This window comes from Lates calcarifer, linkage group LG15, assembly GCF_001640805.2.
Source record: "Lates calcarifer isolate ASB-BC8 linkage group LG15, TLL_Latcal_v3, whole genome shotgun sequence".
NCBI lineage: Eukaryota > Metazoa > Chordata > Actinopteri > Centropomidae > Lates > Lates calcarifer.
In genome coordinates this window covers 12,215,654-12,228,538 of record NC_066847.1, presented here as the reverse complement: position 1 = coordinate 12,228,538, position 12,885 = coordinate 12,215,654, and the positions used below count along the sequence as shown (strand labels likewise).

General features: G+C 39.2%; 1 protein-coding gene across 6 annotated transcripts in view; it reads left to right on the top strand.

Annotated features, from left to right (window-relative positions):
• The window catches only part of rorc (RAR-related orphan receptor C), a 19,171-nt gene extending 7,261 nt beyond the window's left edge, over window positions 1-11,910 (top strand). For all 6 annotated transcript variants that reach the window (XM_051075961.1, XM_018686194.2, XM_051075960.1 and 3 more), the window contains 10 exons: window positions 6,263-6,348; window positions 7,156-7,297; window positions 7,395-7,751; window positions 7,841-7,942; window positions 8,027-8,148; window positions 8,711-8,843; window positions 8,950-9,057; window positions 9,182-9,292; window positions 9,721-9,830; window positions 9,967-11,910. In XM_051075961.1, coding sequence (XP_050931918.1) covers window positions 6,263-6,348; window positions 7,156-7,297; window positions 7,395-7,751; window positions 7,841-7,942; window positions 8,027-8,148; window positions 8,711-8,843; window positions 8,950-9,057; window positions 9,182-9,292; window positions 9,721-9,830; window positions 9,967-10,131 — 1,436 coding nt within the window. In that variant the 3' untranslated portion in view covers window positions 10,132-11,910. The remainder of the gene's footprint in view (window positions 1-6,262; window positions 6,349-7,155; window positions 7,298-7,394; window positions 7,752-7,840; window positions 7,943-8,026; window positions 8,149-8,710; window positions 8,844-8,949; window positions 9,058-9,181; window positions 9,293-9,720; window positions 9,831-9,966) is intronic.
• Window positions 11,911-12,885: the final 975 nt, after the last annotated feature.

Sequence of the window (12,885 nt, the reverse complement as noted above, 5' to 3'; positions counted from 1 at the left end):
GTGATACCACGACTGGGATTTGATGATCCTGATGGTGCATGATAACGATACGACTATCAAGACGTCTAATAATGACACATTTAGGTTTTAAATAGCTATATCTCCTTACTGATCAAATTCCTAAAATAACTGTGAATTCATGCAGACGTAGACACCTGTGACTTCAAACACGTCAACTTTAACACGTTGTGTGATGATGCTTTTCATTCAGGTTCTCGCTTTTGTTTTTGATGTAAGAGTAAAAGCTCTCAGCGGCTCTGAATTCACAATTTTTCCTTTTAAATCAAGCACATTTTACAAGTTTATCTGCTTTATTTAATGTTTAAACTTAAAGCAGACAAAGATTTTTTGTAGCTCTTTAACAAATCCCATACAACACACACACACACACACACACACACACACACTCACACACACACACACACGTGTTCAAGTACATACAGTTTGAAGTATACTGAATGGGAACTGACTGTCTTTGTTTTGAAACTTAATTGGGTCTCTTGAGAGTTCTTGATTGGCTGACTGTTGGGTACGTTCACATTGATATATGTGTTTCAGTTTTATGGTTTGGTAACATGACTCAATTCTGAGCTCCCTTTGATGGATTTAAGATTTGAATCATTTCTCACATATTTCTTCCCTCTCTCACTCCCACATGTACGGTGCACCTCAGGTCAGAAACTTTTATTGTGTGAGAATCATAAAGAATCAAGTTGTATAAAAAGTTGTGTAAAAAGTTACACTCTCTGGAACAAATTTAATAGGTTTTGAGTTGATTGGCACATTACCTGTTGTTTGGATTCGTCACATTTACATAAGCATGAATTCATAATTAACAAATGAAACCAATCAAGATTCAAGGGACCAGCTTATGATTTGACATTTGATGAGTTGCAAACTTTTTTTGCACCTGCTTCCACCGAATTCTAACCAACATAAAACCCAGACAGGAAAACAGGATGCTTCACAACCACAGTGCATCAGTTTGAATGGACTTGCCCCACACACATACAGTAGACATGTTGCAGAGGAAATGCTAATTATGTTGTGAACGTGTGATAATGAAAATGGTAATCAGTTTGATTTCTTGTACACAAATATTCAGAATTAATAGAATAAAAACAGAGTGGGAGAAGAGACAAATAATGAGGAATAATGAATGTTCTCTGTACGAGCTGTTTACACACACACACACCGTCTTTCTTGCAACATGCAAACACACAAACGAATATATGCTCACACGCTCACACAGATCCGCAGCTGCTTTTTAGATGGCGCTTAGATGTAACATATCTCAGCCCCGCAGCTGTGTGTGGATGACAGCGAGAGAAGGAGGCTCCCACTGCCGAAAAAAAACTTCATATTTTTCTTGTGTGTTCATCTCAGCTGGAAAACAATCAAATGTCTAATTTTTCAAGTTCTCAGTGCTCATAGTGGGCCTGATTCGGCCACAATTAACGCACACACACACACATTTCATAGGGCTTTGTTGTTGTGTTCGGGGGATTCCTGTGTAGATTCTTATTGAGTTTCTTTATCAGAAAGGATTTCCTTGTTCCTCTGGGTGCAGAAACCTGCACAAGCACTTCCAAAGCAGAAAAAAGCGGTTGGCTTCAGATCAAAGCGAACATCAAAATCGCAGGTGACACATTCCCTCCCAAAATATGGTAAAAGAAATACAACAGTTGAGCTGATTCATACCCTTTGCTACTGTCAAAACATTACCTCTTTCAAACACCCCCAAATTCAGTCTGCATTTCAAAGTCGAATATGGTAAATCTGATGCTAATTAGTGTTCATGTCTGCTTTGATCATTTGTCTTTTTCTCACAAAAGGTATTGTAGGTAATTTTTACTCATTTTGTTGTTGTCAAATATTGAATGAAACTCAGTAGTGAAGGAGTTCTCACATTTATGTAACAACCACCAATCTGGTTCGAAAACATAAAGCTACTTCACACACCTGCGGACCTGGAATCAGCCTCGAAATACGTCTAAACAGAAATGTTTACTCACAAAATATTCAACACAGACAGATAGAGTGAAATACTAACACCCCTGACCCCGACGACTTGTTATTGTCAGTGATTTTTATCTTGATTAACGTATTTGTTCTGTTTGTTTCTTTATTTCTCTGGTTTTGTCAAAGATCTTTAAATACAGATCACATTTATTTGTAGGAACTGCAGTCCTAAGTTATGGCCTCTTGCAAAGGCAATTATTTCCGACAAATAAATGTAATTATTATTTCAGTAAGTCAGAGTAATTTTTAGAGCCGTTATAAATTATGTTCAGCTTTGCACAGCGGGACTGATGAATCTAAATTTGATTTTGGTTTGATAAACTGTATAGTACCATATTTACCTTTTCATTTACCGCATTATTTTAACATATTTTCAGAAAAAAATATTATTTAATGGTTTACTAGTATGTATGCTATTTTATTGTGTTAACTACAAAGATACTATATATAAGAAAATATAGTATGTTTAGCAACCAAGTGATGCATGGTCTTTTAAATAAAAAAAAAAAAGAACTTTTGAAATATTTAAAACATATCGCTTTGGCAACATACTAAACTAAAATCTTTTAAGTATAATTTATATTAATTACTGCAGATTGCAATGTAAATAAAAGGCTTTTTCTCTTTTAACAATTATAAAGAGAAAAATTATTATGTGAGTTTGTTTTAAAAGCCATTAAACAAGTTCTTAAAACCTTTAACCACAACCAGCGGTGTTGTAGATACAGAATTATTATAAATTAAGGTTTATTTCTCCTTTCCTGGGTCTATTAATATGTTATACTTGTGGATGATTAAAAGCCTGTTTGTGAGAGATACACTGTTAGTCTGTGTGTGTGTGTGTATATATCTGTGTGTATATACAAACTTTCTTTGCACTCTTGCTTGCGTATGTACCAAAGGTAAGCTTCCGTCGGAGGAAAGTTGAGGTTTTCTGTCCGTTTACAGTGCAAAGAACAGACTGCTGACAAGGTGACTTCAGACAGACACTGATGAGCTGAGAGTGGCAATGTGTATCGTCCACCCCCCACCCTCCCCTCCAGATGCCCTACATAGACACATACACACACGCTCATGCACACACACACACACACACACACCCGCACACATTCATACACACACGCACACACACACACACAGGCAGTGTGACGCAAAAGCGGTAAAAGTACTAAAATACACTCTTTCTAGGTTTAAATTTTTAGTTTTCTCTCGAATTTTCTTTTTTCTTCTGATTTCCTTAGAAAAGTATCTGGCTTCTCTCCTCCAAACATTTCAGATTTTTTGTGTATATTCAATACTTCGAAGCTTCGAGTTCATCAAGTCTGAGAATTACAAAACTTGTCCCAGGTTCAGTGGAAAGTCATTCAACTCACAAGAAATCTGTGAACGTTTCGTGATTTCTATTTGCTGTTATGCACTTCCGTTGTTTGTCGACGCCACTGACAAGTGTGCATTTTAAGTAGGGCCGTATAAGCCACTGATAATTCTGAATACCGACCAAACAATGTAAATTTCTCTCGGTCTATACCATCTCTTGGTATAGTTTGTATGCAGATACGTGGGAGGTGGCCCTCTTTTATTTTGACTGACAAACCAGAATATTTCCATCACTACACTTACTCCTCTGAACCATTTTTAACATCAGGGAACATAATGCATTCATTTTATGATAAAATATTAAGATTGATTGGATTGGTTGCTCTTTAATAATCTCACTTCCCTAAAAAAAAAAAGATTGCACAGCTGTTTGTTTATGGTTGGTTTCATACTTTATGGTGCTCTTTGAATGTGCTGGAAAATATTGATTATTTGTTAAGAGATACTGCAAATCATGACAACACATTTAAGTGTTGCATGGATAGCCAAATGAGTCTTCGTTTTACTCACTGTCACTGAACATCATGCCCATGAGCAGATAAGATCTACCGTAAAAATATCTTTAAACCCCAAAAACCTCATTAATTGGGTCATGCTGAACAGGTCTGCTATTTACAGATAAACCAATACAAGCTTTAATATTTTGGCATTTGCTAGTAAAAAAAAAAAAATGCTTACATGCTTACATGTATTTGTCATGTTAAAGCCTGGTTTTCAGTATATAACCCCTCTGAGGTTACTGAAGAACACACTAATTTAGTTCTTTTTAAGTATTTTAATCTCTCTCTCTCTCTCTCACACACACACACACATAAGGAGATACTGGGTTTGATTGGTTTCGGCCTGTGGCTGGAGATAACTAGGAGAGACAAAATAAAAGGTGACTGTAGATTCCTCAGTGTTTAACTGGTGCTTTTCGATTTCCTTGCACAGATCCTGGTGTCTGGACACTCTCTGACTATCAAAGACAGATTAAAGACTGTTAGTTTTACTTTGGCACCAAAAGAAAGAAGTCATGATGCTGCTTTAGATAACATGCTCGTGTGTTTAGCTTATCATTTAAATTCAGCTGAGAATTATCAGAGCCATGGTTGCATGGAAAGTTGTTGGAGGAGCAGCATATGTGATTGCTGTGTGTGTTGTGTTGTGTGTGAGTGCGTGTGTGAACAGTGAAAGGTTGTGGGGCACAGTGGATTTCCTGTTGTTTGAGGTTGACAATCAGAACTGAAATAGCGAAAAAAAACAGAGACCACTGATGTTCTGTCAGCCTATCCTACACGAACACAGTCACAGTTCAGTCATTTTATGATATTTAGAAATATCAAGTGCCCTTTTTTTTTAACCAAGTCATCTAGCCATGCAAATTCTCTAATCCTTATCATGGTCAGTCTTGTAGTTAATCAATCACCTTTATTAGTAGCATCTGCAGTCTTATCAGTTGTGCGGTGGTTATTCCTGCATTATTTATTTTTATTTGTTTATTTGTATTTATTTGACCTTAGACCGGCTGACCTCCTCAGGAGCCTGCAGGTGATACCTGTGGCATTAGATAAAGAGGGCACACACTGACACACTAACACACACTCGTGAATAAATCTGACACAGTTATGCGCGGAAACGCAAATACTACTGTACATAAGCATCAACGTGAGTTTGTCTTGCAGAAAATGATCACATCTTCAGTGCATCTGCAGAAGGAAGAGACAAGATGACAGGAATAGATAAAAGGAGAGATGATTTAGGGTTAGAAAAAAAGAAAGACAATACTACATGCTCTGCTTCCTGGATGTCTGTGATCATTCAGTGTTACTATAAATACATGTCATATAGCGTGCATTATACAGTATGTGTGATGCACAGTCCTTCTATCATTTTTGATGTATTTGAGATGTTTTTGAAGATACACCATAAAACTTTTCACACCTGCCACCAAGCCAGTGTTTACACATTTGTGGTATCTAAATGAATCAAATGACTTCTGATGAAAAATGGCCACTAGGTAAAAAAGGATGAGGGGTGTGAGAGTTTACAGAGATCAGGGGCAGGGGGGGAGGTGAGAGGGGGATGGCCGTTACTGGCAGTGATGAAGGAGAGAGTGCATTACTGGCAGCTGTGTCCTTTATGAGCGAGACAGAGAAGGATTCACAAAGAGAGAAGTGACATGAAAGAGGGACAGTCAGAGTGAAAGAGAAGCCAGTCAACCACTTAAAAGGACTCTGAGGTTGACACCTTCATATTCTCCGCCTTTCTCCATTTGCAAATATTCCACGTCCTCTGAAGCCTGTCTCCCTCCTCGTATTTGATGTTGTTTTGTTCATTGTTATTAAGGCAGGAGGTGATTGAGAGGAAAATACCTTTGGTTTGCTCTGGTCACACAACAATTGATAGATGTTATAGGGGAAGTACAGCAGAAGACACAACTTGTCACAGTGGGAATCACTTTCCAGTTTACTTGTTTGGGTAAAAATATGCAGTGTCACTGCTAGTTGGCATATACAGACTGATGTTTTAGTCAACGTCAAAATGATCTTAGTTATTTGATATTTATAGTGTTTAGGTGAATAAAGAAATGAGGTGATCTTTGTTCATATTTCAATAATGAGACTGATTCATCTACACTTGATCTGTCTTTATGATGAGATGAAATCAACAGATTTGATTTTTTATGACATTTTATCTTTTAATGACCTGTTCATCTGCTGTATGAAGAATAGCTATGATACCGAAGATCCATTATCTTTGGACTGACTGACAATGACACGTTTCACTTGTTTGCTGGCATGCTTCCTGCTCTTGTCTCGGTTGTTTTATCCCTGCATTTGAAAATGTTAACATAACAGCTTTTACTCTTGTGTTTGTGCAGCCCAGATTGAAGTTATCCCATGCAAGATCTGTGGTGATAAGTCCTCTGGAGTGCATTATGGAGTCATTACTTGCGAAGGCTGCAAGGTGAAATGCAACAGCATTAGATACAAATATACTGCACACACACGTATGACTTTATGAGGTTGATAGCACTCTTGTGTCTGTCCGTTCAATATAAAGCTTCAGCCAGCTGCCTGTGAGCTTAGCTTACCATAAAGACTGGAGACAGGGAGAAACGATTAACCTGCCTTTGTCTAAAAATAAAAAAATCCAGCTGTCAGCACCTCTGAAGCTCGCTAATTTATATCTCATTTGTTTAATCTGCATAAAAACTGAAGTGTAAAATCAAAACATTTTGGTTTTATACTTCAGTTTTTATGGCCGGGTGCAGTTACTTCTTGGAGTCTCTGCTGGTTGTCAGAGCCAGGCTAGTTGTTTACTCCAGAGATGGTAAGCTAAGCTAACTGGAGCTGCTGGCTCCAGTTTCATACTGAACAAACACATATGAGAGTGTTTTCATTATCTCATAATCTTCTCTAACCCTCAACAAGAAAACAAATAAGCTTTCCCAAAATTTGGAACTATTTCCTTAACCATTAGAGCTGGACTGATAAATAAACATATTGTAGATATTTCAGTTTTGGTATCAGTATATCTGTTGGCTTATAAGTAACAAGAAATGACAGACAGACAGAAATGTCAAAGATATGTTTGATGTAACTTCATTAGAGAGCACTAGCAAACTTATTTTTCAACTGTAAAGTGTTCTATTCACCACATATCTTAGTCACAAAAAATTGACATACCATTATCATACTTTTGTGACTCAAATATCAATACATCTGCCTCTTGTTTCTGTTGGACTGTTAACCACGTGTTTCCACCCCTCAGGGATTTTTCCGACGCAGCCAGCTGCCCACTGTATCCTACTCATGCTCCAGGCAGAGTAACTGTCAGATTGACCGAGCCAGCCGCAACCGCTGCCAACACTGCCGTCTGCAGAAGTGCTTGGCACAGGGCATGAGCAGAGATGGTGAGGCACAAATACACCAGCACACAGACAGACCCTCTCTGTTTTTGATTCATAGCATTTCCTTATTTTTGTGTGTTTTCTTGTTTATGCTCCTCAGCTGTGAAGTTTGGACGGATGTCAAAACGTCAGAGGGATTCTCTGATCGCTGAGGTGGAGAAGCACCGTCAGCAGCAGCAGCAACAGCAGCAACTTCAGGGTGACACCCAGTCCGTGTTGTCCTACCCCACCAAAGCCAGACAAGACCGCTCCCCCCAGCTCCTTCAGCCCATGGCTTCGGCCTACTCCTTCGCTGGCGAGGCCGACCTGCTGTCCTACGCTGCTGATGTTCACCCTTACCTTGTGTGCTCCCCGAACGAGTCGCAGGTGCAGGGAATGATCTACCGCGGCTCCGGTGTCTCTCCCACGTCGAGATCCCAGGGGAGGGGGGACAACAGTGGACATCCTGACATGAGAGGTGAGGCACTGATGTGTGAACACACTCCACCGTATTCAGTTCCCTCCACCCTCTGTTTATTCCTCATATTTCTATATTCTTCATGTCAGCATTTGACTCCAGGCAGCCATCTCATGATCTGATGGGGATTCATCCCTACAACCATCTGGAGGACCCTTACAGCATGTACCCTCACTCCCTGCGAAACATAGGTGAGCAAACAGCATGGCGGGCTAACATGTGCATCAAAGTGTGAGGTATCCGTAATATTAATGAGTGCTTCTGCTGCTTCTCAGACGAGCTGTGTGCCAGCATTGTGCGCTCCCACCGAGAGACCAGCCAGTACAGAGTGGAGGAGCTCCAGGCGCTCAAATGGAAGGTGTTCAGCAGAGAGGAGTACCAGGCCTACCAGAGCAAAGTATACCAAACTGATTACTGTTTCCTCTACTGTTATTTTATTTAATATGTAATTTAAAAAAAAAAAATAAATTGTGTGTGTGGGGTGGGGTGTGGGGGGGATTCTTAGACACTGTCTTGCATTTCTGTGACCTTTTTCATACACTCCCAAGACAAAATATGTCATTTCAGATGCTACTTTTCTGTTTGATGAATCAAACTGAAACTTGTTTCATCATTTTCCCCCTCCTCTTCTTCCTCTTTGATCACACGCAAAGTCTAAGCTCAATTTAACCTTAATGATATTATAGCATATTATATCATAATATATGTCATGGGCTGTATGCCATGATGTTTAATTACAGTAAATAAAGAGGTGAAATATGGAAACTTCATATGTTAAGTTAGAAGAAAGAGCGGTAGATCGAATGGTTTGGTGTGAGAAGGGACTCTGTGTGGGAGAAGTGAAAATATGAGCCCGCTCTGATTGATTTAAATGTTATGTTGCAAAAGGATCCCTTAGAAATAAACTCATGCTACTGTTATGCTTCTCCCTTCCTTTTTTCCCTCTGTCCTGCTCTCAGTCAGTGGATGAGATGTGGCAGCATTGTGCCATTCGACTGACTGATGCCGTGCAGTATGTGGTGGAGTTTGCGAAACACATCCCAGGCTTCCGCATGCTCAGCCAGAACGACCAGATTGCGCTACTCAAGACGGGTGAGGTTGCCTGTCACTTACAAGAAAGGGCCGTAAACTCGAATCACAATCTAGAATGCCTTGAATCTCTTACTATTGTTTTTGTTTTCTTCTCTTCATCACACAGGCTCCATGGAGGTGGTTCTGGTCAGGATGAGTCGGTTCTTCAACACAGAAAACAACACCGTCTTCTTTGATGGGAAATTTGCTGGAGTTGAACTCTTCAAGTCTCTGGGTGAGCATTCCTCTACACATTGATCCTGCCTGAAGCACAGCGGCAGACCTGAAACCATTCATGCGATGAGAACAGTACATAACTGTGGTGGTTTATCAGTGCTCTGTGGTGTCTTCTCTTGCAGCATGTGGTGACTTGATCACAGCAGTGTTTGACTTTGCTCATGATATGTGTGCTCTGAAGCTCACCGAGCAGCAGATCGCTCTCTTCAGTGCTCTGGTGCTGATCAACGCAGGTGAGATCAACTCATCTATCTCTCACCCATGTTGCATTTTATTCTTTGGTTTTGAAACTTAAAAAAGTTGGAAAACGCAGGTTTAACACTCCTCATCAGGAGGCATCTGAATCTATCATCTAAATCTGGTCATCCCATCATAGCCATTATTTAGCCCCAGAACTTTTGGATTTGCAGGTTTCCTTCATCTGTTTTGACAAATGCAACAATGGCATATGGGGGAAGATTAGTTAACTAATAGGAGTTGACTTTTCAACAGTGTCTCACTCATTCCCACAGAATGCCCCCCAGTGGTTGTTATTAGACATAACGTAATATTTGAAAATTGTACAGTGGACCATTACTATTCACACTGATTAGTGTGAATCTTCACCACAGTGTAGTCTTGTAAAAAAATCCCTCATTTGCTTTTGTTTTTGTCCGTTCAGACCGTCCTTGTCTGGAGGATAGGGGCAAGGTTCAGCGGGTGCAAAGAAGCGTGGAGATGGGACTCACACACATTCTACACCGAGATAACCAAGACAGTCTAATGCACAAGGTAAATGTTTCAGTATAGCGCAGATATTTTCTGTTTACTCGTTTAAAGGCTGACTGATTAAAAGGCAAACGTATTCATCTTTCGTCTACATGAATGTATGCATAGACATCTAAACGTGTCTGTATCCTTCCTGCAGCTGTACCAGAGGATGGCAGTGTTGCGTTCGCTGTGCAGTCTTCACATGGAGAAGCTGCGCTGGTTCAGTCAGCGTTACCCTCTCACTGCTCACTCTCTGTTCCCTCCACTCTACAAAGAGCTGTTTGCCTCTGAGGCAGAGCTGCTGCCGGGGACCACTCACTGAAGATTCACTAGAATATGCAAAGACACACACACACAAACACACATACATACATACATAGACACACATTGTTTTATCACTGACAGAATCTATTTTTCTAATAATGAAATTAAATGAGAAAAGCACAGTAATCATAGTGTGTTAAGTATTACATGACTTCCAGCAGAGCTTTGATTTGGTAGATTATGTCAAACATGAATTTCAGTATTTTGATAGCTTAAAACTATTTTGATTATTCCAGGGAAACGTGCGTTTTGTTGTTCTTTGATGCTACATTGTCAGTGGGGTACAGGATTCATTTTCTCTCAGGATGTGCTAGTGTGATTCTGTCCAGTTACAGACAGAGAGATTCAAAGAGGCAGGAGAGTGGCAGCATTGTCAATTAAAACTTAAAGTGGTGGTCCTCACAAAATCTGTCTTTAAAATATAAAACATGTAGGAAAATTTGCTTATTCTTTTGTGGACGTCATCAGTCGTAGTCAGCTTTGAGTCACAGAAGGCTCCAGTTCAAGTTTATTTGTTTTGCACATTCTGAAATATAAAGATAGAATATAAAATGTTACATTAAAATACAAAGAAAGAATAATACATTGACAACAAATTTGGTGGCTAAGCCAAAAAGCCAAGAAGCATACACTATCATGCGGCTCCCCTCCTTGAGAAGTAAATTTAAAAACATAAAGTAATAAAAAATAACAATATACTTTTGCAATACACTTACAAATGTTTCACAACATTATGTTACACAACCCACTCAGCTGTATATTCATGTGTTCAGTGTGTCCATATCTGGATAAATTAGTTCACTGCTCTACTTCTAAGGCACGATCCTCTTGTTGCTTGTTAGTAACCACATACATTAGCTTGCGCAATAGAAACAGATCCACCTGCTCATACTCAGTATTTAAGCCTCTAAAGATTCAGTTTTGGCTGCAGCATTGCTTTAATCCAAACGTGGGAGCCTAATGGCAGAGACTCAGAGAAGCAACAGCACACATGGGGGAAGCAGAGAAAGTTTTATCTTTGTGAAATGATATTCTGATACTACCGACAGGAGACTTGAAAATAGGCTGTGCCCACATCAGGTCAGAGCTCCTAGATTGATTGGCATCAGTTCAGCATCGTCATTGAATTACGCTGTTTGTGAAGTAATGTTTGATATTTGAAGGTAAATACATGGCAGAGCAAGTATTCCCTAGAAAATGTGAAAAATTGGAAGAGTTCAGATTCGTCCCTTTTCTCTTCCTCAGTCAGAAAACTACTGCCTGTTTTTTTTCTGAATGTGACAATATCATACTCAATGCTAACACGCCCACCAAAAAACAAACACTTCTTTGTATCTATAGGACTCTAGAGAAGTGTTTCTCCTCAGGTTGATGTTGTCACAGATTGACTAATAAGTCCAACAAAGCAGCAGTACCTCTAATATTTTTATCCCTCTGTGTTTGAATGAATCCGTACTGGCTTTTGTATCTTTCAAGCTTTGAAAAGATGTTGCATTAAATGTAGAAAAACTATTCAATTCAACATATGGAGATGCTGTAGAAGTCTCTTCCTCTGTGTGCAAACCTTTCCTTTTTTTCCCCAGACTGACTTGCATATGTTTTGTTTTCTCTACATATCTTTGAACAAAGCCACGAGTGAAGAGGCAGTGATGAGAGGTTTCAGCATTAAGTACTGTATGTCCTGATTGTAGTCCTTTCTGTTTCTGGAACAGCTGAAATTATAATGAAGATAAGTCCATGTAAATCTTCTAATAAACTGCTGAGGCTGTGACACCAAGTAGATGTGGTGACTTTATTTGTCTCTGTGTTATAAAGCTGTGTAATATAAACAGTTGTTTAATGTTCAGGAAACACAATTCTGTTATCTTTTACTTATTAGGATTACAGAAACCATGGTTTATTCATAGCAGACTGAAGTGATAGGCATTATTTATCATTTTTGGTAATATACTGACGTACAGCATCATACTGTAGAGTTGCAGCTGCAGCATTTAACACAAAGGAAATATTAGTCATTGCGAGTGACCGAAGAGCACACTTATTAGCCTGTGGAAAGTTGTCATCAGGTTGTCATAGACAAAAACTGTTGCTAACCAAGTAAAGAGGAAGCAAATTAAAGACCAGTGAGTCAGTTGGATGTGGTAAATGAGACTTTTGCCTGCAAAAAGCCACAAAGATCTTATGTCAGAAGTATCTCCACCCATGCTACAAAGCTATTTTTTTCATCTCTTTCTGTGTGCAGAACTGTCTAAACAACTTTCATATACAATGACTTTTACTTTCATTTTTCAGTTTGGTTTGGAAAGACATAAGGTAAACACTTCCTTCTGTAATGTTCTGTAATGGACAACTTTCCTTTCACTTAACTGCCATTTTTTCACCACTGCACTACATTAATACTGTTTTGAATATCTAAAGTTCACTATGCAACACATAAACTAGACCTCACCCGATTTTTACTCCTAAGAGTAAGAGGAAAGCAGCCAAAAACTTGGGTTTACACAATGGCGTAAACAAACAATCACACAGCAGTCTATACTGTTGGCTCACGCATATATTTTGACCAGAAAACCAGTTGTCATCAGTGTTACAACCTTACAGTGAGAACCGTGTTGAATTTGATTGCCTCAGTACTTTCATGACAAATTGCTGATGTCTTTTTCCAGTAGACAATGAGTATGAGAGGGAGTCATCTCAGCCCTGCTCCAGTTTGTTTGCTATTCTTTGCTTTCTGACCTTTCTGGGGAAAACA